Here is a 26,053-nt window from a genome sequence, read left to right on the forward strand (position 1 = left end):
TCATATTTGATTGACAGCTTTGCTGGGTAGAGGATTCTTGGTTGGTAGTTTTTTTCTTTCAGGGTTTTATATATGTCTCCCCCTTGCCTTCTTGCTTGCATGGTTTCTGTTGAGAGAGCTGAGCTTAATCTTATTTGCTTGCCTTTGTATGTTACACTTCTGTTTTCCCTAGCTGCTTTCAGGATTCTGTCCTTATCTTTAATTTTGGAGAGCTTGATTATTATATGTCTTGATGTTTTTCTTTTAGGGTCTATCCTTCCTGGGGTTCGTTGAACTTCTTGGATGCTCTTCTTTTCCCTTTTCAGGATGTTAGGGAAATTTTCTTCCAACATCTCTTCAACTATCTTCTCTGTGGACTCATGTGATTCTTCCTGTTATGGAATGCCGATAATTCTTAAGTTTTACCTCTTCATGTTGTCCAATATGAATCTTAGACCATTTTCAGATTTTTTAATCTTTTTTCTGTTTGTTCTTCTATCTTAGTGGTATTGAGAGATTTATCTTCCAGCTCACTAGTTTTGGCTTCCATCTCTTAAATTCTAGTCCTTTGCCCTTTCAATGTATTGTCCATTTCTGATGATATTCTATTATTAACCATTTGGACCTCTTTCTGTAGGTTTTGAATTGTTTCCAGTGCTAAGTCTGTGTTACTTGATTGTTCCTGTAGTGCTTTCCAGACTTCTTCCTTATTTTTCTCAATCCCATTGTATAGTGTTTTGATACATTTTGTAATCATTTTCCTGAATTCCTTTTCAAGCATTTCCAAAATCTGCCCTCCTTCCAGTATGGAGTGTTGGTCTACTTCAAGCTCATTTGTTTCAGTCACTTTATCTCGTTTCTGGACATTTGCTGATACAGTCATCTGTTTCTGTTTTTTGGGCATATTCAGTAGTTAGCTGTGGCTTTAATACTTAATTGAGTGTGTGTTTTGGTATTTTTTATGCTTTCTGATTGCCTCCGGGTAGATGTGATCAGGAGATGGGCTTCCCTTTTCACTCTTCTTCCTGAGAAATTTCAAGATGCCACTGCTGGTCGTTATGACGTAACTGAGTATTTAATTTTCAGCCTTTTTCCTTTTTAGTCTGCCTGTCCCACTCCACAACCCCCATTCAGGCCTGTTGCCTAGTGATAAATAGTTCAAGGCCAGCTGTGGCCATTTTGTGCTGCCATTTGGTGTTAAGTGGAAACTGTCCCTTTAAATTTTGAGGAGATCTGTGTGTATGCGTAGTAGAACCCTTTGGGGGTTGAGGGTGTTTCCACTTGCTCAGGCACCCCCTCTAGTCACCAGACTGGAGGTGCACAGACAGCCAGACACCAATGAACAGATACCAAAAAAAAAGTATGTCCACACCTTTATCTCTGCGGTTCTGTCAGGTGTCTGTGGCTGCTCTAATCCTTCCCCTGGTTGGTCTCTTCCAAGATGGCTGCTTATGGAGCCTCCAAGCACCTTGGATTAGAAAGCAATGGAGTTCTTGCTTCTGCTACAAATTCCACTGGCTGGAAGCCTTCCAACTTTCTAAATATTCCTTTATATGTGGTTCAGAGTTCTGGGACCATCCCCTGAACCTACTTGGTCCGTTATTCTGTGTTGTTGCAGACGGAGCTGCTCACTGTACTTCTACCAAATCCACCATCTTGTTTGTTTTCCTCAGATTTTACATTCTTTAAAAGGAATACTTCTTTCAAAGAATTTAGAAATGAGTACCCATAAATCACAACCTCTTACCTCCATCAACCTCATTTCTTTTTAGTTTTTTCTAATGCTAATTTAAGAGGTGTTGTTCAGTGCCTTGGAATCAGTTTAAATTCATAGCAGCTTTGTAGGTTTCTGAGGAGCAGCTGTGGGTTTGAACCGCCAATCTTGTGGTTAACACTTCAGTGTTTATAGTCCATGGAACCTTTAAAAAAAGAAGGACATGGAATCTAGAATTGGATTGCCTGGGTTTAAACCTGGTTTTTCCTCTTTGTGACCTGAAGTGGATGATTTTTACCATTTTATGCTTCTTTCTAAGGAGTTCTGATAGCATGGTGTTTATGAATTGGGCTGCTAACCTCAAGGTCAGCAGTTTGAAACTACCAGCTGTTCACGGGAGAAAGATGAGGTTTTCTGCTCCCGTAAAGATTTATAGCCTCGCTAGACCCAGAGAGGGAGAGGGTCTGTGTGCTGATGACTGAGGGGCAGGTTTGCGGGGTGTACCCTTTGTGATTGGTTGATGATGCATGGAGGCGATTATAACCATGGCAGTGAAATGATATACAATAGGATGAATGTAAAGCTAGTGTTCTCTCATGTAAGCTATCACATAATTCACAATAAAACATTTAAAATAATTTTTAAAAAAATGTTAACTAACAGCAAGCTAGACTCCAGCATGTCTATTCCTAATAGAATGTATTCATTCAACAGACCATAAAGTCTACAAGGGCATTAAAAAAGAGAGAGAGAGAAAGAGATTTACAGCCTCGGAAACCTGTATAGGGTCACTGTGAGTCAGAATCGACTCCGTGGCCCACCACCACCACCATGCTTCTTTCCACATCTGTAAAAATGGGTTGTTATGTGGATTAATACAATGATATATAGTGTAAAGTTAGTATGACTGCATGTTAGCTATTATTACTGTTGTTGGTATTGTTGATGCCACCCACCCATGTTGCTGACCTTCAGATGTTATAGGGTGCTTCCTACCTAGTTTGTATGCTTTCTGATGAGACACTGACAGGATAGAACTCAGCATGCTAAGGAGGTTGCTAATGAGGTCCCCCAAGGTATTCCTCCTAGAGTCAGGCCTCACAAATGAGATAGAGTGAGAAAAGATGGGGGTGTTCACTGACTCCCACCCCCCCCACTGAATAAATCAGCACACCCTCCCTCACCTCCCCAGGCATGGATATGCTGAAGAGGACACCTCTTTGTTCAGTACTTGGCAGAAAAAAGGGTAGACCAGAGAAAAGAAACACAATTAATTAAGGAATCCTTAGTTTACTTTTAGTTTTGCCCACTCCCTGACCCTGGCCCCTTCCTCATCCCTTAGCACCTTTAGCTCTTGCCACATATGGCTGAGTCAATAAAGGGCTAAAAACCTCTTTAGGACCTTTTCGGGCCTGTTCAACTGAACCCATTCTGTATTGACCTTTTACTGGCAGATGAAAAGCAGATGGCCTCCTCCACCTGGCTTTGCTCAGCTTGTGGCATCAAACACTGTAACTCTTCCAAAGAAGGGAGATGGGGGACAGGGATAGGACTATGAGCGTAGTTCAGCAGGCTTTCCTATCCTATTAGAGAGGAGCTCCATCCTTTTTTTTCTATTCTGTATGACAGAGCAAGGGAGCAGTTTGTGCTGGGAGAGCCCCATGGGAGGAAAGTATCTTGAATAGAAAGCCACTTGGTATTGCCACTCAGTCCCATTGGCATGGTTTAACTTTAAGGGATTAGAGGGCAGAGGCCTATTGTGGGTAAGGTTGGGAGCCTCATCCTCTGCTTGCTGACTGCTCATAAACCTTAACTTCTCACAGTGTTACCGAGACCTGGCTCTGGTGAGTCGTGATGGAATGAATATTGTCTTGAATAAAATCAACCAGATTCTCATGGAGAAGTACCTGAAATTACAGGATACTTGTCGTACTCAGGTAAGGCCAGAAAGAAAAGAGAAAACCCAGCTCAAAGACATATGGAGGATGGACCCTTTTTTGTAGGAGGAAGGGAAAAAGGAAACTGGTACCTCACCCTACCATTGTGCACTCCAATTTATAATGGGATTGAAGTAGCCCTATTCTCAATTGTGCAGCCCCTGCTCTTCAGCCATCTTTTCCTCTCTCCTTTAGTTGGTGTGGTTGGTACGGGAACTAGTGAAGAGTGGGGTTCTGGGAGCCGATGGTGTTTGCATGACATTCATGAAGCAGATTGCAGGTGAGTTGATGGCAGGAGTGTAAAGAAGAAAGGAGAGAAGCCCAGAGGCTGACTCCAGGCAGTAGAGAATGATTAAGTGCCTGAGAGACTTGATTCCTGGGTTGTTTAGGCTTTTTTCCTTTGACGCAGATAAATCTTTTGGCCACATATATTGCAGGAAGAAATTGATTGAAATTGCAGGAGCCTTTGAAGCCAATAAGCCTTGCGTTGTGTTCCTTCTTGCCGAATCTAGGGCCTGGCATAGACTATTTGATCTGTTTTAGTTAGTCCTCCTCACTCCGGTTTTGTGACATACTGGATTAGGGAGGGGGAGAAAAATGAAGGCAAATAGTTTGTTCCTGTGTTCATTATACTTTCAGAAACCCAGACGTCTTCTCTGGCTCCACCCCCTATATTCTAAACACTTGAGCTCTCATTATTATGACACCTAATTGGGTCCAGTGTGAGGGACAAACTGTGTCATAGAACAGAGCATGACATTTAGGTTTTGTTACTGTCTTAGCATCGATAACATCTCTCTGAGCCACCATAAATCTAAGAAGCCGCCTATACTAACTACCTTTTCTGCCCCCAAGATTGTATGCCTTTGTTTAAAAATGAGCCTGCCTCTCTTCACCATTTACCTATTGTTGCTTTGCTTTCTCTGTAGAATTGATACACACTGATGCTCCTGATTTGTTGTGTATGAACCTTAAATCTGTGATACCTGTCTATGTGAATGTTGGCTTTTTAAATTGGGACCTGGGACAAGGCACAGCATTGTTGTGCTTGCTCCTCTTATCTTTTCTCCTGGCACTTTGTTCACTGCTTTGCACTCCCTGTCCTCACCTCTCCTCCCAAGACTCAGTCTGGCTTTGTTGCATGTAAATTCTGCTCCAGAAAGTCCAGTAGTAAGCATTGAAAATGATGGCACCTGAAAATAGGCCGTCCTTGGCCTGCCATGAACCTGAGCACAGGACTTGGGACTTATTGATGCTGGACTGCTATTGTTACCATTCACCTGCACCTCTCAGGCCCTATCTGAGAAGCCATCCTTTCTTTCAACCTTGGGCTTCTTGTGTCTCCTTCCCAGACATTCCTTTCAAAGGTCAAAGTGTTCCCATTCCAACCCCCTAGTTTGTTGAACAGTAGCCTCTCTGATCTTTTGAAAAGTCCATTCATTACCTTTCCTTCTCCTCTCTGGGGGCAGAAGGCAGTTTACTCATGCACTCAGGAGTAGCAGTGGTTCTGCAGGATGAGTAAAGAGAAGTATTGGAATAGTTGGATTGTTAATCAGAGCCATTCTGATTCTCTTTTTTTTTTTTTTCCTCCTTTTAAATCAGGTGGGGATGTTACAGCCAAAAATATCTGGTTGGCAGAGAGTGTTCTGGATATCCTGACGGAACAGAGGTAGAGTCCATCATGAAGGGTGGGGCAAGAGCCAGAAACCACCATGAGGGATGTGAGTGTGGAAATGGGGGTAAAAGGATGTTAAGAAGATAGTCATGGCTCAAGATTACTTTAAGTTAGAGACAGGGAGGGGATTGGCAAGTGAAGAATTAATGCCATGGTATGGCCTTAGAAATGAAGGAGTGGGAAAGAAGGTCTTTGCTAAAATATCTCAGAACCCAGGAAAAACTGGTTTCATCTGATAAGGGTTTATTTTTGATTCAGACTTCCTTGGAATGTTTCTCTTTTGGGGGAGGGAAGGAATGAGCTCAGTATTGTGGGACCAGCCAACAACTCAGGCCTGGCAGGTACCCCTTTCTCCATTCTAAGTCTCTCAAGCTGACCCATGCACTCCTTTAGAAGTGGCAACTAGTAGGTGGGAGTGAAGAGGTCATGGAGACAGGTGAACTCTGCTCGGGTTTTCATGTAGCGAGCCATGGTGACACAGTGGTTAAATGTGTGACTACTAACCACGAGGTCAGCGGTTTGAATCCACCAGCCACTCTACAGAAGAAAGATGTGGCTATCTGCTGCTGTAGAAAATACAGCCTTGAATACCCTATGAGGGCAATTCTACTCGGTCCTAGAGGGTCACTATGAAGTGGAATTGACTTGACAGCAATGGGTTTGGTTTGAGTTTAGAGTCTGCATCTAGGTTTAACTTAAAGGCTCCAGTGATAGAGAGCGTAAACTGACTTTCTAGATGATTCTTTTCCCTTTCCCATCAAAGTACTGGACCAGAAATTTTATGAGCTGCTCCATATCCATACTTGCTTAGGAGTGAGACCTTCCCATTTGTCCTGTGGTGTGAGTTCTCCTATTTCTTGGTTTCAGAGTCTTATTTCTAGATGGAAACACCATAGTAGTCAAATGATTGAGGGGGCTAATAGTATCCATGGGAGTTCTAGTATGGCACTATGGGATAAGCACTGGACTGCTAACCAAAAAGTCAGCAGTTCAAACCACCAACAATTACTTGGAAACCTTATACAGGATTGCTATGAGTTGGAATCAACTCGTCGACACTTGACCATAACTGTCGTTGTTGCTAGGTGCCACCAAGTCGGTTCTGACCTGTAGTGACCCTGTGTGCAACAGAACGAAACACTGCCCAGTCCTGTGCTATCCTCACAATTGCTATTACACTTCAGCCCATTGTCGCTGCCTCTGTGTCAATCCATCTCTTTAGGAACCACCCTCTTTTTCTCTGTTATTCCACTTTACCAAATATGATGTCTTTCTCCACTTCCTGATAATATGTTCGAAGTCTGAGAGATGGAGTCTGTATTTTCTACTAGTTAAAAGAAGCAACCTCTTCCAGTTATTCAGGGCTAACATCCGCCCTGCCCAAGCCTGCGATGTACGCCAGGACTGCTGTACAGTGCCACCTAGTGCTTTGGGCATGGATGTGCAACTGAAGCTGGGACTCCAGGCACGTCTTCTGTTAAGGATACCTCCACACTAGCACTCTCTGACCAGAACTCTGCTTCTCTTAGGTCTCTGAGCCTTTCTGCTGCCTTTGAATGAGAGAATTTCGCCTTCATCTTGCTCATTCTCTTCATTATCACATGTCCCAGGATTCAGATAGGTTCATTACTTCTGCTAGCAGCCTTCTTAAAATACATTTCTCAGCCTGTACCTGGTGCCATATACCTCCTGTTCCCATACCACAAATCTAAATTTCCCTCATTTGGGCAATTAGAGCACAGTCTAGTGTGTAAGAGTCAAATAGCTGCCAGATGAACTGCCCTACCTATTCCCCCACCCTCCAAATAGTAACTACTTAGACTTTTAAAACTGTGTCCTTTCCCACCCCTCCCAAGTGTTTCTAGGGCTGTGGAGTTAGAAGGTAGCAGGAACCAGCTGGGCCTCTCCTCGCTGTCCTTGACTTGTGCTTTTATTCTGTGAGAGGAAAAGGCCAAAGCTACCTAATTAGGTAGCTTGAGCACTTTTCCGGACTCAGGATGTTGCCTGGTTGAATTAATTAAATTCCCTGTCGTCTTCCTCCTGTTCTCTGCCTTTCTAGCAGGGGTGCCAAAACTGTTACAGACAACCTGCTTGGGAACTCTCCTACTTGACCTCTCCTACCCCATGTAAGGCAGCAGGAAAGAAACAATTCTTTCCTTACTGCAGCCGCTCCCCAGAACATTCTACAACTCCTGCCATCCATAATCAAGATCTTTTCCGTTTGTGACTTAGAGCAGGACTTCATTGTTTTGGGTGGGATCAGTGGCTAGAGAGAAGATTGGGGAAAGGTTTATGGCATGGTGGGCCACTCTTGACAGTGATGGAGGGACTGCACAGTGTGTCCTAAGAACCCCAGGAGTCTCAGACCGTACTTTGAGAACCAGTGACTCATCTCTGTTCCTAGCACCTCACACAGTGCTGGTTACATGATACGCACTCAGTACATAGGTTGAACGAGTCAACAAAACAAATTATTTTATAGGAAGCCAAGTACTAAATGGTAAGCAGAGATGGTTTTCACTCAGCACTTATCTTTATTGGTCACTTTATTAGGAACTTGCCCTACCTTAGCTGGTTGATAGTCCAAGGTAGATAATGACAGCATGTGTGAGGACTCAGGAACCAAAGAACCTGTCCCAGTGTCAAGTCATCAGACAATGCTGAGGCACTGGAGCCATGTCCAGGGAAGATGAGCTGGGAGTGACTAGGTCCAAACAGGCTACAGGTGCCAGTGTCTTCCCTCCCTTCAGGGAATGGGTACTAAAGAGCAGCATCCTCATCGCCATGGCTGTTTACACCTACCTTCGCCTCATCGTGGACCACCATGGGACTGCCCAGCTCCAGGCCCTGCGGCAGAAGGAGGTGGACTTCTGCATCTCACTGCTTCGGGAACGGGTGAGGGATTAGGACAGAAATAGTGTGGGGAGGTGAGACCCAGGAGGGACCTGTAGGTGATCTGGCCTGGAGAAGGAGGTGGTTTGGGATATGGCTCTTTTTTCCATCATCTTTAGAAAGATGAGAGTCAAAGGGAAGAATCAGTGTAGGGTTGTACTGGTCTGTAGAAATGCTGCTGTCATCCTGGGGGTTTTCCTGTTAACACAGACACAGGCTGTCCTGTGCATCCATGCCATCCCATCACCTTCCCACCTGGGTAATTACCACAGTCAGTGACCACTATCCAGATCTCCCAGGAGAGAGATCTAAGAGCTGTGCTATGTCTAATATAGTAGCCACTAACCACAAATGGCTATTTAAATGAAAGTTAAATTTAAAAATTTAGTTTCTTAGTTGCTTTAGCCACATTTAAAGTGCTCATTAGCCACATGTGGCTTAGTGGCTACCACACTGGACCACACAAATGCAAATCATTTTCATGACCACAGACAGTTCTATTGAGCAGAGTGAGTTTTGAGGTAGGGTGCTTAGGGCTAAGTTTGCTAGTCCCATCCTCATGGAATCTTAATCTTCCTTGACCTAGATAAAAACAGGTTTGGGTGGGGAGGGGAATAGAGTAATGTGAAAGCCAGTGGGGCTCCAGCAGATTCAATAACCTCTTTTCCTTGATTATCAGTCCTTAGCTTCAGTTTCTCTCTTCCCCCTTTGACCCTTTTTCCTTCCCTCCCAAAACATATTGTTCTTTTGTCCTTCCTTTAGCAGGTAAACAATCCATGTTTTTATTCTCTTTCCTGTTTGCCCTTTTCCTCCTCCTCCCCATCAAGTTCATGGAATGTTTGATGATTGGCCGGGACCTCGTAAGACTACTTCAGAATGTTGCTAGGATACCAGAATTTGAACTTCTTTGGAAAGACATTATCCATAACCCTCAGGCTTTGAGTCCCCAGTTCACAGGTAAGTAAGGACCAAGGCATCCTGTTTTAAGAGGTGGGAAGTCAGTATCTGTGTACTACTTAAATCAGGAGGGCAAAGGAGAGTCAGATGTATTGGAAGATTGGGACAGGCAGGCTCTACTAAGTATAGCTGAATGTAGGAATGACAGAGGTAAAGAACAGTTGGTTCCTAGATAGCCCTTACTTAGCCGACTACATTACTCCTAAGAAAGAAGTGAGGCAGAAAATTGTGATCTTCCTCCCTCCTGCAGCTCCTTGGCTCAGGAGGTGAGCTCATGGCCTGTTTCCAGCTTCTTAGAGCCCAGCAGGGGAGTCAGAGGTCAGCTCTTGAGACTGAGTCAGCAGAGGGGCTGGAATTAGTCCTCTAAGAGAAGGCTCCTCCCTGGAAGCCGCCGTGCATCTGATTCCGAAGATACAGCTTTGCTAAATAAACACTTTTTTGAGGGAGGGAAAGAGGCTCTGTGTGTCTTCCCTGGCAAGGTTCTTCTCCTGTCCTCACTTCTTTCCCAGGACCCTGTTTATAGTCTGAACAATAACTCTGCAGTCTTGCTCCCCATTCCAGTTCTCACACATATGTGCACACTTCATAACATACACCTCATACACACACAAACTGAAAAGGGTAGTCCAGGAAAGAAGAGAAGAAGAAAGTCCTGGTACTACCCAAAGCAGCCCTTATATTGACACTATTGAGTAGTTTTGAGTGCCTCCTGTGTGCCAGACACACATATTTTAACTCATTTAATCTTCAGGACAATCCTGTAACCTGGGTATTGCTTTGCACATTGTACAGATAAGGAGACTGAGGTTCAAAGAGAATAAGTATAATATTTCCAAGGCCACACAGCTAAGTAAGTGTCAGAGGCAGGATTTGGGCCCAGGTTTTTCTGACTTAAAAACCTATGCTTATGCCATACCACACTGATCCCAGGACCTCGAGGGGTTAGGATTTTCCATATTTCTTCCTTAACTTTTCCACATGTTACCAACTAGAATAATGTGAGTAAGGAACTCTGAAAGGCAGCAGGACAGGGAAATTAATATAGCTGGGTCTTGTGGGGGATGGTGGTTTTGGGAAAAGAACACAGACACTGGTTAGAACCCCTTACTTGACCTTCCTTGGTCTTATCTTAGAATTTCCTAAGGAACAAGACCATGGCTATCATTACCTGGTCCAGGTTCCTTACCTGCCTTCTTTCCCTCATGCTTCTCTCTCTTTCCTTCTACACTTGGTTTAGGTATCTTGCAACTTCTACAATCAAGAACATCCCGAAAATTCCTAGCATGTCGTCTAACCCCAGATATGGAGACTAAGCTCCTCTTCATGACTTCCCGGGTAAGCTGACCTGTTGCAGCAGGAAGAGAAATCGTGGTGCTAGCCGGGCTGCTGCTACTGAGCACTTGTCAGTGGAGTGGTGGCCTAGTGGACTTCCCTGATCATCTTTCCTTTGCATTTACTTCTCCACATCTCTTATTATTCCTGCTTGGTGCCAGGAGAGACATGGGGAGACAAGGTTTACAGAGAGACAACACCTACCCCTGTGACGTTTTCAGTCTAAGATAGTCTTAAGTCAATAACTGTATACAAATAATATGTGACATGCGCTACAGGAGGCAAAAAGGGGGGGGGGGAATTGAGAGTGTGCATTCTGGGAAACCTAGGGTTCCTCTGGGTGAACCAGGAGCTCTCGGGACAAAAGGAATCACAGTGTTGTGGCTTTTTGGTTTCCAAACATGGCTGAGTTATAGCCAATTTGCTTGGAGAGCATATTTAAAAATGTAAGTTCCTGGATCCCACTCTTCAGAGAATTAGCCTGTGGAATCTGTTGTTTTTCAGACTACTCAGGTAATTCCTCTATAACCTGTCTATCATTAAAGAACCTCCAGGCAAGCCAGCTTGTGGTTTTCTAAGTCATCCAGTGACGTTCTCTGCATTTATGCTGTGCCTTATGGGCGTCACTGACCACCTGTGGCGATTTGTTGTTGTTAAGTGCCATCGAGTTGGTTCTGATACAGATTAGTTAAAATGAAAAATTTATTTCCTCAGTTGCAGTACCTGTGTTTCAGTAGTCGCTGTCATTGCAGAAAGTTCTATTAGACAGTGTTAATCTAGATTGATTGATTAAACTTTTGGTTCTTTGTTTTACTTGATTTCTTCTCACAGATAGGGAATAGGAGAGAAGAAAGACAGATCCTCTCCCTTATTTTGTGCTGCTATTTGTAACCATTTACAGTCTGTTGGGGGGAAGGACTTGTTGCAAGAAAGTTGGAGAGTCTGCACATCTTAGATAATGGCCCATTAGGTCATTCAGCACCAGGACACGTTTAGTCAATGTTGAGCAGTGGATAGACTTGGCTCTGGTTCTTGATGAACATTCTCTTGCTAGTCAGTGGCTCAGGAAAATAAGAGAGATTATGCATATGACTGGAGAATCAGTGACCAACCAGTACAGGAATAAGGAGCCAGAAGATGACTGCAGTTACAGTTAGGGTTAGATGGAACTTAAGGTTGATGGTAGGAACGAGTGCAGTGTTGACATATGAAGCCACTTGGGATCATGAAACAAAATATATAAGAATTGTTGAACAGAAAACCAATATGCTTATAAACTTAAATCACAGTAAAATGTTAAAATAAAATACAGTAGAATTAACTTGGGAATCTTCCTAAAGGAAATGAAACCTGAGAGACAGGATAGTAAATGACTAGATTATTGCAGTCTAGATCAGACCCAGGGGTTGACGGTCCTCATTTTCCTCTCCTAGAACTCCACTCTCCCTTCAAGTTTCTTTTTTCTACTTCCATTAACCTCAGGTGCGGTTTGGTCAACAAAAGCGATACCAAGATTGGTTCCAGCGCCAGTACTTGTCAACCCCAGACAGTCAGTCTCTGCGTTGTGACCTCATTCGCTACATCTGTGGGGTTGTTCACCCATCTAATGAAGTGCTGAGTTCAGATATATTGCCCCGGTGGGCCATCATTGGCTGGCTCCTGACAACATGCACGGTGAGGGGCTGGGACACAGGGTAGATGTTGGGTGGTGAAAGGTTGCCCCCTGCATCATGTTCACCATATTCCCAGGCTTCTTCCTGACTCTGAGGAGCCATCTGACCCCCCAGAGATCCTTCTTTCACTCTACTCCTCTTGAATGTCTCAGCCTCCTTGCCCCAGCTCCCTTTGTGTCTGTAGTGATTTACCTGTGCTCAGAACTTTCCACCTTGGTTTGGCGTTGAACACATTCATCTGCACCCTTACTGCCTGGATTTCTGAGGCGCCCTCTGGTCTTTTTCCGTTTCGCTTCCAGATACCACATATGACTATCCTCTGAATTGATGATCCTTTATCAAATTAAGGATTTGGGTTCTTTAGACACTCACCTCCATGTCTTTCTGGCATCATCTTTGGACATTGTCCTTCTGCAAACATAGTGAATCCACACTGTGGAGCCATTTCCTTCCCAGTCTTTCCCTGTACTCTGGGTGGGAAACTATACTTCCATCTAACTGCCTCTCACATGGTTCTTCCTCCTCTGCCATCTGACTGGGTGCTTGAAATGTGCTGACTGTATCTAAGGGGGACACCTCTTCAGGAATGTGCCTGAGGATTCTAGTGAGGGGAGTCCAGGAGTAGTCACAGGGCTCCTGAGCCCCCAGTGTTCCCCCTTGGAGCAGGATTATACTCTGCTGGTGTATGAAGAACCTAGGTTGATCTCCCATTCCCTGGATTGGTGAAACCACAGGGTCTTCCTGTGTCATACAGATTTGGGTTACCCTCACCCCTGATGGAATTCCACTCTCTTTCACTAGGAACTGCCTTGGCCTCTGGAATTTGTCTTGGGCCTCTGAAGGGAAGGGGCTGGTTGATGAAACTAGCTCTTTTTCCCTTCTTGCTTGTCTTCCAGTCAAATGTTGCTGCCTCTAATGCCAAGCTGGCTTTGTTTTACGACTGGCTGTTCTTTAGCCCAGAAAAGGATAGCATTATGAACATAGGTATGTGACCCAGACCAGGCAGCACTACTTCCCCATCCCCCAATCCCTGCTGTCTGGTCTTAGTGATAGCAGTCATCAATCTCAGTACTGCGTGGAGTGGAGGCAGCTTATCTGGGTGCAGTTCCCTTGTTCCTCATTGGTTCTCCCTTGACCTAGAAAGAAAATTTCTTTGATGTGACCTAGTCATCACTCCACCCCTTCTCCCCACAACTTATGTCGGGTGGGAAGGGCCTAGGCAGAGGAAGAAGCTGTATCATGTCCTGTTTTTCTTCTACTACTATCTCCCCCTCCAAACTGAATGCTGGGGGTGCAAGAGATTTTGGGCTAACAGAACTGTTTTAGGGTTGTGGATCTGTTAGTGTGAGTGTGGGGGATAGATAATGGCACTCTTCAGAGCCATTTATATATATTTGTATCCTATTTTGTGGAGATGGGAATGGACTGTCTGATGTGGGGGGACCCTTTAATTCCACATTCTCCAGAGCCAGCCATCCTGGTCATGCATCACTCCATGAAGCCCCACCCAGCCATCACTGCCACACTCCTGGACTTCATGTGCCGTGTAAGTGCCAAGGCCCTCTTTTCTTCACATTCCTGAAATAATAGAATCAAGTGTTATCTCCCCTCTCATCTTGGAGTCCTGGTGTGATGCTCTAGGATCAGCACTGGAATGCTAACCACAGGTTGATGGTTTAAACCCACCAGCTGCTCCTCGGAAATCCTGTACAGAGTCACTGTGAGTCAGAACCGACTCCACAGCATTTAACAGCAACGACACCTTTCACCTTATCTCCCAGTGATGGGTCCATCCCACTGCTCTCTGATGATGAAAGCAGAAGTGGTGATAGGCCCTGTCCCCCAAGTTAGTGAGCACTTCTTTCCTGTTCCCAGTCCCCAGTGGGATTGTTCCATGGAGTATTTCAACCTCAGGAATTTTGACTCAGGCAGTCTTGAGAAACCCAGTCCAGCAGGAGCTTCCCGTTACAGTTGGCTTGGAAGAGTCAGGAAGGAACACCCCAGTTCTCTATGCAGCCATACTCCCCAGCAACCGGAGTCAAGACTGAAGTGCCATTTTAGACCTAGTCCAGCAGAACACTGGATGGAGAGTCTGTGCTCACCTTTTCTCCCTTTCTGCCCTTACAGATCATCCCTAACTTCTATCCACCATTGGAAGGTCATGTGCGGCAGGGTGTCTTTTCCTCCCTCAACCACATTGTGGAGAAACGGGTCTTAGCGTAAGAAATTTGTGTGTATGTTGGGGCAGGGAAGGGGGATGGGGATGTAAGAGAAGGGGAATTGTGGCTTCCTATTTTTCTTACGATCCAGACCTCTGTAGGCCGGATACTACCATACCACTGCTGACCTTTTCCCTTGAGAGGTACGGGCTCTTCCTCCTCAGACTACTAGGTTAGGGATGTGTCCTTCTGACTCTTAGATGCATTTATCTCTTGCCATCAGACCTACAAAGGGCTTCAGATGTCTTCCCTGTCTTCTGTTCACCCCTCCCAAGTATCTTACAACTATGGCCCATCCTCTCCCTCTATACTGGTTGGGCCAAGACCTTTCTCTAATTGCATGTTGAGTTAGGAATGAGTTCTGATGTTGACTTTCATTCATGGTCCTTATTAGGCACTTGGCTCCCCTGTTTGATAACCCTAAATTGGATAAGGAGCTGCGGGCAATGCTGAGAGAGAAGTTTCCTGAGTTCTGCAGTTCACCCTCCCCACCTGTGGAAGGTATGGTGGCACCATCTGCTTCAAAAGAGGAGTGGTAGCACTGGGGCTCCCAGACCAGAGCCCCCATCAGGATTTCTGTGTGACATTGTTCACCTCAGTGTTTGCTTTTCCAGTTCCCTTAATTCTTCTTTGTCCCATTTTCCTTGGTTCTCCATCTACTCTTATCTGACTTTCTGCTCATCTTTCTTGCTTTCTTGATGCTTACTTATTCTTATTAACCTCGTCTCAGGAGATAGAAGGCTCCCATAGAATGTGTGCTTTCCCCTTTTCTTTTTTTCTTCCTAGCACTAGGTCCTGGCCCCACGTGAGAGGTTGTCATATTGGGTTTCAAATCTTGCTCCCAATTCCAAACACGCTGCCAGCCTCCCTCACCTACCCCTACCGTACACACATTTTTGTTTTGGGATAAGGGCTCAGCCTGGTGGAGCTCTTCAATTTGGTTTTAAAGTAAAAGAGCACTTTGGGACTGCCCCTGGCTTTACTCACTAATTCAGAGCTGAGCATAGAGGAATCGAGTTTTAGGCTGTTCTTATCCCTGGCAACCCCCTCCCCCTGCAATTCCTGGAAGGTTGTGAGAGCAGGGTGTTTGTCCTTCCAGAGTCAGTATTCCATTGAGGTCATGAGCTCATTTTCCCACTTGACCTCCAGTCTCCCATTCCCAGAAACATAGGGGAACATTGGAGGACACAGGAGCCTTTGCTTGTAATGCCTTGTTTTTCTTTACTCCCAAGTCAAAATTGAAGAGCCTGTTTCCATGGAGATGGATAACCACATGTCAGACAAGGATGAGAGTTGCTACGATAATGCAGAGGCAGCCTTTAGTGACGATGAGGAGGATCTCAACAGCAAAGGTGAGGCCAGCAGCAAAGGAACAGCTCAGGGCTGTGTCCACCCCTAGAGGACCACTTCATAGGAACACGTATTCTATAGTCTCCCCATCACCTTTGCCCCTGTGAGTTAAAGCCTTGTTAGGAGGCTCACTGGCTGAGGCTCCAGAGTGCAGAGCCCTGCACTTGGCACTGGAGACAGGAAGCTAGAAGGAACGTGGTTTCTGCCTCTCTTTGCTTATCAGATCTGGGGCCTGGGCACCTTCAAGGACAGGCTTCAGGCACTTGAAATGCACTGAGCAATCAAGTGTATACTGAAGGCATGTAGGGAAGGGGAGAGGTTGTTCAGGGGGGACATTCTCTGTGACTGGTGTCAGGGTAGACTGACTCTTTTCCTAAATGCCTCTTTTCAGGAAAGAAGAGAGAGTTTCGCTTCCACCCAATCAAGGAAACTGTCGTGGAAGAGCCCGTTGATATCACCCCTTACCTTGACCAGTTGGATGAGTCTCTAAGGGACAAAGTTCTCCAACTACAGAAGGGGAGGTGGGTGCAGACCCTGCTGTCAACCCTGAGGAGCCCTCCACTAAGCTGTTTACCTGGTGCTAGTGGGTGTGGCATGTTGATGGGGGCTAGGGAGAAATATGGTAGGGGATGTATGGAATGGTGATTGCAGCTTTGCAAGAGATGTATGGTGCAGTTCAGGTTGAGGCATCATGGACTGAAAGTGGGAGAGCCTAACTCCCCAACATCCTGGATTCTCTAGAGAGTCTTGGGAGAAGAGCCTTTGAGAACCAAAGCAGAGCTGATGGGTATTTCCCCTTTGGGCCTCTACCCAGACAGCAGCAAATTTGGCCCTAACGCCTCCCCTACGCAAGCCCAGATTTCACAAAGAGCGCCTTTGTTTTGTCCCTGTGCATGTGAGTGTGCTAGTGCACACTGTTCTGGGTGTGTGTCCTGCCATGTGCTATCTATCATTTATGTCCCTGGGATTTCCTCTCATTTGTGTACTGCAGTGATACAGAGGCCCAGTGTGAGGTCATGCAGGAAATCGTGGACCAGGTCCTGGAGGTGAGGAGGAACCCAATCCCTTAGGGAGGAAACAGCCTAGCTTTGAGCTTCCCACGCAGATGTCTCCCAGGGAGACTGACGCCCACCTTTCCCTTCCCTAGAGGAGTCCCTTGTGATGGGTAGAGGGAGGTGTTAGATTCTGGAGGTAGAAGTAGATATGCTCAGAGGCTCTGCTTCTCAGTGCTGATCTCTCCTCTCTTGTCTCACACCCAGGAAGATTTTGACTCGGAGCAGCTCTCTGTCCTTGCCTCCTGTCTACAGGAGCTTTTCAAGGCCCATTTCCGAGGGGAGGTCTTGCCTGAGGAGGTCACCGAAGAGTAAGGTTTATCTTTCCTGGTCTCAGGGAGCTACAAGTGTGTCCTTGGAGCTAGATTAAGGACTCCTGGTGTGGCACTGTAGACTCATCACTGAACTGCGAACCACAGGGTTGGCAGTTGAAACTCACCAGCTGCTCCTTGGAAACCCTGCATAGGGTCACTATGAGTCGAAACCGACTCAACAGCACTTAACAACAACAATGGACTTAAAAGCAATTGTTCTCTTGATGTTTTTATTCTCACATTCATGTAACAAGGAATTATTGCTTGCTGCATGCTATGTTTACTAGGGCAGTGAACTAGTATCCCCTGCCGGTACTTCCAACCCTAGCTGCCAGGCCCAGTAACTCTAGACCATGATGGTTCAGGTGGGATTGGACTCTGGCCTGGACTCTCTCCCTGAAGGGCAAGATACTCACCTTCAATGATGATGATGACAACATCAGAGTGTAGTTCCATGTTTTCTCTGTTACCAAGCCTCTGGAGCAGCAGGAAGTTTGGCTTTGTTTAGGAAGAGCTGCTGGTCCTCCACACTGTCTCTCTCTTATGCACTCTGATATAGAACCCTCCTCTTGTAGGTCACTGGAGGAATCTGTGGGGAAGCCTCTCTACCTAATATTTAGGTACGTATCCTGCTGTAGGAGAGCCTGCTCTACCGTAATTCATCCTCCCTAACAGCACACACATGACTCCTGCCGTGGGGCAGTAAGACTCCTTTTCTGCGAAAAACGCAATAGTATGCTTTGAGCACAAGCAGCCCAGGCCACCTCAGAAGCTCCATAGGGGAGAGTCTGCTATGGGTAAAACTCTACTCCTGTCCTCTCTTCCACGCCTACCTCCAGGAACCTGTGCCAGATGCAGGAAGACAACAGCAGCTTCTCCCTTCTTTTGGATCTTCTTTCTGAGTTATATCAAAAGCAGCCCAAGATTGGGTACCATCTGCTGTACTACCTGAGGGCCAGGTGGGTATGAAGGTGTCAGGAAGCATCCTGGATAACCTTCCCCTTAGTATGCCCCAACTCCCCTACTTTTGACTGTTATCACCAGGGCCTTCTTTCTGTGGGTTCTTTTGTTTTTATTTTTTAAATAATAGCTTTATTGAACTAAATTCACTTTTAGTGTAAAATTCAGTGGCTTTTAGTATATCAACAAAGTTGTACAACTATCACCACTACCTTAGAACATTGTCCTCTCCCTAAAAAGAAGCCTGGTAGCCGTTAGCAGTCATCCATTTTCTCTCCCACCCAGTCGTCCTCTTTCCCTCTGTGGTTTTCCCTACTCGGACATTTCATGTAGATGGAATCACAGGTGCGATGGTTTGTGACTGGCTTCTTACACTAAGTATGAGTATGTTTTCAAGGTTCATCCACTGATGAATAGCATAGTACTTCATTTCTTTTTGAAAACCAAGCAACATTGCATTGTTTGACTATATCACATTTGGTTTACTCATCTTCAGTAGATGGTCATTTGAATTGTTCCCACTTTTTGGCTGTGGTGAATATTGCTCTGAAAATTTGTGTACAGATTTTTATGTGGACCTATATTTTCAATTGTCTTGGTTATATACCTAGCTAGAAGTGGAATTGCTGGGCCACACATTAACTCTATATTTATCTTTGTGAGGAAGTACCAAACTGTTTTTCAATGTGGCTGCAGCCATTTTTACATCCCCAAGAGCAATGGACGAGGGTTCTAATTTCTCCACATCCTCACCAACATGTGTGAGAATTTTCTATCTTTTTTATTCTAGCCATCCTAATGCGTTTTAAGTGGTATCTGCTTATGGTTTCAATTTGCAGTTCCCTGATGACTAATGATAAGCACCTTGCTTTTATAGGCCTTTTGTAGATCCTCTTTGAAGAAATGTCTCTTCAAATTCTTTTCTCTTTTTTAATTGGGCTGTCCTATTGCTGAGTTTTAAGATTTTATATATTCTAGATAAGGTCCCTTATCAAATATGTGATTTGCAAATATTTTCTCCCATTCTGTGGGCTGTCTTTTTTACTTCCTTTAATAAGTGTTATTTGAAACACAAAAGCTTTTAACTTTGATGTTCATTTGATCTGTTTTATCTTTGGTCACTTGTACTTTTGATATCCAAGAAACCATTGTCTAACCCAAGGTCATAAAAGTTTACTCCTATATTTACTTATAAAAGCGTTATAGTTTAGGTTATACATTTAGAAGATCTGTGATCCATCATGAGTTAAGTTTTACATGTATTAGGTAGAGGTCTTCATATGTTATTGCCCACGTGGCTCAGAGTCCAGAAAGCAAGGGAATGTGAGGGAAGAAAGCTGTTTTCTCTTGCCTGGCCTGGCCCTCCCTATCCTGATAAATTGAGCAACAGGGGAGAGATTAGCACAGGCCATGTAGGTAGGGCAGGTGAAGGAATTCCAGAGTGGGAACACTAAGCCAAGGCCTGCATAGGGCTGGGTGCTGGCTCAGACTCAACCTGGTCTTACAGCAAAGCTGCTGCCGGGAAGATGAACCTGTATGAGTCATTTGCCCAGGCCACCCAACTGGGTGACTTGCACACCTGCCTGATGATGGACATGAAGGCCTGCCAGGAGGATGATGTGCGACTGCTGTGCCACCTTACACCCTCCATCTATACAGAGGTTTGGTGCCCCCACTCATGGTCACGCTGGGGAGGTGGGGCAGCAGTGCAGTGAGGGGTCGTAGAACCACACACAACCCTCACCCCATCTTTACCTCTTCTTCCACCACTCTTTATTGGAGTTGGAAATTTTTGTACAGTCCACAGAATGCATAGCCTTTAGTGTAACTGGCTTCCTAACTGGAATCAGCAGGTGGTGTGAGTCAGGGTCTGGACCTGTACATTTGGCGTCTTAGTTTTGGCCCCATCATCTGGATCCATGTTCATAAATACCTCTAGCCATTCTGCCCTCTGATGGTCACCCTTGGATTGTCTCAAATGATTCTCAAAGACCAGGGTTTCAGTAGTGAAGGCTCAGCTTTCATTTCCCCTTGCTCTCTCACAGTCTTCCTTAGAACTGGAGCATAGAAGGAGATCTCTAGCAATTCCTTCTCTTTGTGAAAGTTCCCAAAACAGGGAAATCAGAGCATGGGATGTGGGCATGACAAGAGGAACCGTGACCCCAGTCAAGAGCCAGAGGGAGGGAAGGGATCCAGATGCCAAGTAGATGGCAATTTCTTCCCTCCACTCCCTCCCTAGTGAACTGACCTCTCCAGAGGGGTCCTGTCTCCCTCACACACCACCAAACGCACATACACTCTGCATCTTCTCCTCCTTGGCTAGGCAGTCAGTATAGATTGATGTCTTTGCTGCCAAAGCCGCAAATGTTGATTCTGTTATAAGTTCCGCTCAGAACTAGTATCATGTGCAGTCCTTTCAGATCTAGCTTTCTCTCTATAGATAGTTCTCCGTTCCTTTCCATACACACATGCTTCAAATAACAAAACTTAAGTGCCTTCAAGGGTCAGACTCTCAGCTTCATGGCTCTTTTGAGTTCTGTTTAGGGATTTATATTAGCTGGCGGACCCAGCTTGCCTTTTGTTGTTAGGTACCATAGAGTTGGCTCTGATTCATAGCAACCCTATGCACAACAGAACAAAAATAAAAAACTGCCCAGTCCTGAACCATCCTCCTAATTGTTAGGTTTGAACCGTGCCTTGAGCAGGTACTACAGAAGAGGAGTAGGTTATGAGGTGAAACTAAGGATCCAGCCTGGGCACTTGCCCTAGTCTCCCTCTTTTTCTACCCAGTTTCCAGATGAGACCTTGAGAAGCGGGGAGCTGCTGAACATGATCGTGGCTGTGATAGATTCTGCACAGGTGACCCTCAGACTGACAGCTCCGGACCAGGGAAATCAGGGCCTGGCTCTCTCTACAGGCACTCTGCTCCCAAGCTAGATTTGCTGCACTTAGGTGGTGGGTGCTGGAGAAAGCAAAGTAGGACCCAAGAGAAACTGGCTGGGGTCAGGCCTGTCCTGTTCATAGTCCTTTTGTTGTCTGTATTCTTTGTGAAATCCTGTCACCATGGGGAAAACTCCAGGATTTGACGATCTTTAGCTCTCCTCTGGTCTTCCTCTTGGCTGAGAATGAAAATGATCAGAGCATATTTACTTGACTTATGCTTGCACCCATTGACTGTCCCATCTCTATTCCTCAGCCACTCAGTTTCACATACATAAAAGAGGAAGCTTATCACTCAAGAATTCTTTTCCTTTGCCCTTCTCCTCCCCACACCTATAACCAGGACCTGGTCTCCTGTGGGTCAACCATAGACTAGTGTGGGTCAGAGGCCCAGACTAAGGTCAGATGGAGAAGTTATCCATTCTTCTAATAGCAGGCTCGGGGGTGGGTTCCTAGAGCTAATACTTGCTCAGCCCTGTTGCTCCTTTACCAGCTCCTTCATCCCTCAGAGACCCCAATGTCCCTTATGTGCCATTTCCTCTCCTTCTACACCAGGCTTGCCACTTTCTTCTGCTTCTCCCTCTATACCTGGCCTCCTTTAGAGCTAATGGGCTCTTTCTTCCTTCTCCTCAGCTCCAGGAGCTAGTCTGCCATGTGATGATGGGGAACCTGGTTATGTTCCGAAAAGACTCCGTTCTCAACATACTCAGTAAGTGACAAAGCCTCCCAGGTTCCCTGCGAAAGGGGTGCGGGGAGAGAGAGTGAGAGAGTGAGTGTCTTTTTCTAGCATCAGAAAAGCTGGGCTGGGCTGAGGCATTAGGGGATAGACCAGTCACTCCACCCTTCTGTGTGGTCTTGGGCAGTGTCTTTCTGAATCTGTTTCTTGCTTTATAAAATGGAAAGATTTAAGCTTACCCCTGCAGCCTTGGTGCTGGTGGGAGTACAAAAGTGGTGTAAGGGCTTTGGCAATAAACTATGTGTGAATGCTAGAGGATCTATAGTTTTAGGGTTACTGTTCTACCCCTGTTCCATCTCTGCTTAAGGTGCTAGTAGTGAGTGGATTAGCCATGTGCATCTGTTGGAAACAGATGTTCTCTGTTCTCTCCAGTCCAGAGCCTGGACTGGGAAACCTTTGAGCAATACTGTGCCTGGCAGCTCTTCCTGGCCCACAACATCCCTCTGGAGACCATCATCCCTATCCTGCAGCACCTCAAATATAAGGGTGAGTAGGATTGTGGGTAGGCATCATGGGGGAGGCTGGACTCAGAGCAGCTAGAACCACTGCTCCCTCCCCTTCCCACCCAAGTGCCAGAAGGCAGGCCTCCTCCTGCAAGCCAGGCCCTGGGCTCTGCTCAGGGCTCTGAGATTTTGTAAGAGTGGAATCAGGAATCTCCCTGGCTCCTCAGGGAAGACGGGTGGGGGATGGGAGTGGTGCCCAGGTTTCTTCTGGGCTCATGCCATCCTCTGAGCAGCCTCTGCTTCTGCTCTTCCCCTCCACAGAGCACCCTGAGGCCCTTTCCTGCCTACTGCTTCAGCTCCGAAGAGAGAAGTGAGTGCCATCCTGAGTGGGGCGGGGTGGGGTGGGGGGTGGGCGACACTCTAGCCCTCCATTTCAATGTGCCAGAGAGGCTATAGTGAAAGGGTTCTGTCCTGCTCCCGATCGTGTTTTCTCCTGCCCGCCCCCAAAGTTGACTCACAGATACGCAGCTCCCATGGGGTTAGGCTTCCTCTGACTTTACCCCCCTGCCCACCAGGAGCTGCCCTCAGAGGTGGGGACCGGATATCCTTGTTTCCTGCTGCCCCTGCAGTTCTAATCACTGCTGGCTCCTGCTCCCCCTCCTCCATGCTTCTGTAATCAAAGAGCAGGAGCAGGAGGGGTTAGAGCAAAGGGAGCCACCATCCCCTCTGGACCTGCCCAGAGCAGAGCCCCTGAACCACTGTGTTCCTCCCAACGGTGGGGCCTCTCTGCCATCATAGGCACTTTGCCAACACCCACTAGATCAGTGGGGCAACGCTGGGTGCTTTTCCTTCCTTCCTTCCAACCTTTTCTCTTCTCTCACCTGAGATACTAGAAATGGTAGTATCTTAAAGGAATTGGGACAGTGGAGTACTGTGTGGGGGCCCAAGGCTGCACAGCCCTCTCCTGCACCTTCCTTGGGCTGGATGCCAAGTTGGCCCACAACTCTGACAGTGTCATGCATGGAGGAGTATACACAACATCACCTGCTTGTCCTTTTCCATCTCTGGCCCCTCTTCTGACTATTTTATTGGGGTGGGGTGGGAGAGCCTTGGTGGGTCACCTTCATAACACACACACACACGTGCACACATGCATATGACCATCTTATACTAACGCGGAAACTGAAGACTCTCACTTCGATTTCCTGACTTTCCCCCTTGAATGAAACCGTGCATTCCTCCACCCTAGGAGACGGAGAGGGATGTGAGAGTTGGAAGCGACAGAGACTCTGGGGAGTCTGGGTTGGGAAGCCACTACTTGGTTGCTTAGGCAGCTGTGTGACATGATGCCTGCCACCCGCTCACACCCCCAGGCCCAGTGAGGAAATGGTGAAGATGGTGCTGAGCCGACCCTGCCACCCTGACGACCAGTTCACCACCAGCATCCTGCGGCACTGGTGCATGAAGCACGATGAGCTTCTGGCTGAGCACATCAAGTCCCTGCTCATCAAGAACAACAGCCTCCCTCGCAAGAGGCAAAGGTGTGACATGGCCCCTGTGGGGGTCCTCCAGGCCAGGCTGCCCAGCACTTCCTGCCCACTGTCACAGGCCATCCCCAGGGCAGTCTTCAGTAACTATCTCTGGCTATGGCACCTTGCCCAGCACAGCTTAGCCTGGTTTGTGGCGACATCTAGTGGTGTGACCTTTCCCCTGGAGGAAAGTTCTAGTGCTCAGATGGCCAGGGTTCCATTTGTAAGCACATCTCTCACCTCAGCTAGGCAGGGAGGTGGGTACAAGGTTCCTGGAGCCTCACTTCACATTCTGACTCTGGCCCACTGCCCCCCACTTGCAGCCTGAGGAGCTCCAGCAGTAAGCTGGCCCAGCTGACCCTGGAGCAGATTCTGGAGCACTTGGATAATCTGCGTCTCAACCTGACCAACACCAAGCAGAACTGTATGCTTCCCACCCGTCCCTGAGGAAGGGGCCAGGAGGGCAGGGGTAGACCCTACACCCATTCAGAAAAAACAACTTTTGATTGCCATTTAATGAACTCTAAGACATCTGATTGCTCTTTCTTGCCTGCCTGCCCCCATCCTTCTCCTTCTAGTTTTCAGCCAAACTCCAATTCTCCAGGCTCTGCAGCATGTTCAGGCCAGCTGTGACGAAGCCCACAAGATGAAGTGAGGCGCCTTGCACCCTTGGCCAGGGGAGTGGTGGGGAGGAGGCCAGCTGGAGAGATAGGAATTTAATGTCTAGCAAAACACTGGCATTGAAGAGAAAGACCCAGATCTGGGGCCAGAAAAAAGTGTGGGCAAATGAACCTAAGACCAATATGCCCCTCACGCTAAGAGTTCTTTCTCCCCTCAGATTCAGTGACCTTTTCTCACTGGCTGAAGAATATGAGGACTCTTCTACCAAGCCACCCAAGAGCCGGAGAAAAGCAGCTCTGTCCAGTCCACGAAGTCGAAAGAATGCCACACAGCCCCCCAATGCTGAGGAAGAGTCAGGCTCCAGCAGTGCCTCGGTGCGGGCCTCAGCTAGAACCTAGGAGGAGACTGAGCGCTGGGTGCAGGTGGGGTTGAGACCAGCCACTGCCCAGACCAGTCATTTTGTCCTCCTCTCTCCTGTTCTTTTCCAGGAAGAGGAAGACACAAAACCGAAACCTACCAAGCGGAAACGGAAGGGGTCCTCTGCAGTGGGTTCTGACAGTGATTGAGCCTGTGGTCCTTTCCACCCCTACTTGGACTGTCCTCCTTTCACTGGTGAATCAAGGTTAATGGGGCTAGGGAGACCAAAGGAGGACATTCCCTCTCTCTATCCCAAAACTTACCCTGTGGGAAGGATGCACTTCCTCAAGTCCAGCCTAAGAAGCTGCCATGCAGGCCCCCAGCCCCTCCTCCCACCTCTCCTGAGGGGTCCCCAGCTGAATTATACTGCCTCTCCCACCCAATATTTGGGTTCCCACTGAGGCCAGAGATTGTGCAAAACTGTGACTGCTGTGGATGTCCTGAGCCCCTCCCTTCAGAACTGTTTCAGCAGAGAAGAAAAATGAGAAAGAGGGCAGCTGGCCAGAGAAGCTCGGATAAGAGAGACTCCATGTGAGGGGACCCCTTCCCACTTCCCCCTTGGTCCTGATTTGCTCTGAACAGACATTTTATAGTCACTCTCCATAACCAGTGTGAAATGGATATCCAGCTTGTGACATGTCTTACCCTAGAGCACATGCTGCAAGTGCTCAAGAAGGAACCTGAGAGGGAGGTGTGCTCTGCCAGCTTGGCACCTTCAGCTGGGCTGGAGACCCAGGGAGTCCAGAGGCAAGTTGCACAGAACTGTCTAATGGTCCCATTTCTTTGGGGATTTTTGCCTTTTTTTTTTTTTTTGCCAGAGGTAATAGCGTTTTAAAAAAAGTTGTTTTTAAATGACAATAAAACAAGCCAGAACCTCTTTTGTGCCAGAGTTGCTGCCTCCATCTACCCCGTGCATGTACAGAGGGGGTTCGGGTGTATATGGTACCCTACTTGTGGCCTTGTGACATCCTTTTCCCTCCCTGCCCCTGTCCCCGCCCCCACCCCATTTATTGTCTAGAGCAGGAGGGACTGACAGGGAGGTGTCCCCATCCTCCCACCACTCCTGGTGGTGTGGACAGGGATGCCAGCGCCTTCTCTCTTTCTCCAGAACTTAGAGACTTTCACAAGCTAATCTTCCTAGAAGCCACTCTCATTTACTGCCTGTAGTTAGAAGGAACTGCTTGAATGTTCAGAAGTCAGGCCTGGGACAGAAGTGTGCCAAATGGAGACAGTCCAACCACCAGGAAGGAAGGCCCCTTTTCCTTCCAGTCAGGCACTTGCTGGTTCACGTGCACCAGGAGGCTCCTTGGCTA

The 26,053-nt window shown here is 46.8% G+C and overlaps 1 protein-coding gene across 1 annotated transcript in view; it reads left to right on the forward strand.

Annotated features, from left to right (window-relative positions):
* The window catches only part of INTS3 (integrator complex subunit 3), a 59,343-nt gene extending 34,417 nt beyond the window's left edge, over window positions 1-24,926 (forward strand). The window contains exons 4-30 of the mRNA XM_006861474.1: window positions 3,517-3,630; window positions 3,826-3,910; window positions 5,233-5,299; window positions 8,056-8,200; window positions 9,025-9,154; window positions 10,392-10,489; window positions 11,969-12,160; window positions 13,056-13,143; window positions 13,626-13,705; window positions 14,287-14,378; window positions 14,773-14,879; window positions 15,611-15,730; window positions 16,120-16,249; window positions 16,720-16,774; window positions 16,988-17,091; window positions 17,670-17,714; window positions 17,934-18,053; window positions 19,562-19,715; window positions 20,845-20,913; window positions 21,628-21,703; window positions 22,103-22,216; window positions 22,495-22,543; window positions 23,547-23,714; window positions 24,026-24,126; window positions 24,281-24,353; window positions 24,541-24,697; window positions 24,812-24,926. Of these exons, the coding sequence (XP_006861536.1) occupies window positions 3,517-3,630; window positions 3,826-3,910; window positions 5,233-5,299; window positions 8,056-8,200; window positions 9,025-9,154; window positions 10,392-10,489; window positions 11,969-12,160; window positions 13,056-13,143; window positions 13,626-13,705; window positions 14,287-14,378; window positions 14,773-14,879; window positions 15,611-15,730; window positions 16,120-16,249; window positions 16,720-16,774; window positions 16,988-17,091; window positions 17,670-17,714; window positions 17,934-18,053; window positions 19,562-19,715; window positions 20,845-20,913; window positions 21,628-21,703; window positions 22,103-22,216; window positions 22,495-22,543; window positions 23,547-23,714; window positions 24,026-24,126; window positions 24,281-24,353; window positions 24,541-24,697; window positions 24,812-24,889 (2,811 nt within the window). The 3' untranslated portion in view covers window positions 24,890-24,926. The remainder of the gene's footprint in view (window positions 1-3,516; window positions 3,631-3,825; window positions 3,911-5,232; window positions 5,300-8,055; window positions 8,201-9,024; window positions 9,155-10,391; window positions 10,490-11,968; window positions 12,161-13,055; window positions 13,144-13,625; window positions 13,706-14,286; window positions 14,379-14,772; window positions 14,880-15,610; window positions 15,731-16,119; window positions 16,250-16,719; window positions 16,775-16,987; window positions 17,092-17,669; window positions 17,715-17,933; window positions 18,054-19,561; window positions 19,716-20,844; window positions 20,914-21,627; window positions 21,704-22,102; window positions 22,217-22,494; window positions 22,544-23,546; window positions 23,715-24,025; window positions 24,127-24,280; window positions 24,354-24,540; window positions 24,698-24,811) is intronic.
* The last annotated feature ends 1,127 nt before the right edge of the window (window positions 24,927-26,053 follow it).

Source organism: Chrysochloris asiatica, unplaced genomic scaffold, assembly GCF_000296735.1.
Source record: "Chrysochloris asiatica unplaced genomic scaffold, ChrAsi1.0 scaffold00042, whole genome shotgun sequence".
Classification (NCBI taxonomy): Eukaryota; Metazoa; Chordata; class Mammalia; order Afrosoricida; family Chrysochloridae; genus Chrysochloris; species Chrysochloris asiatica.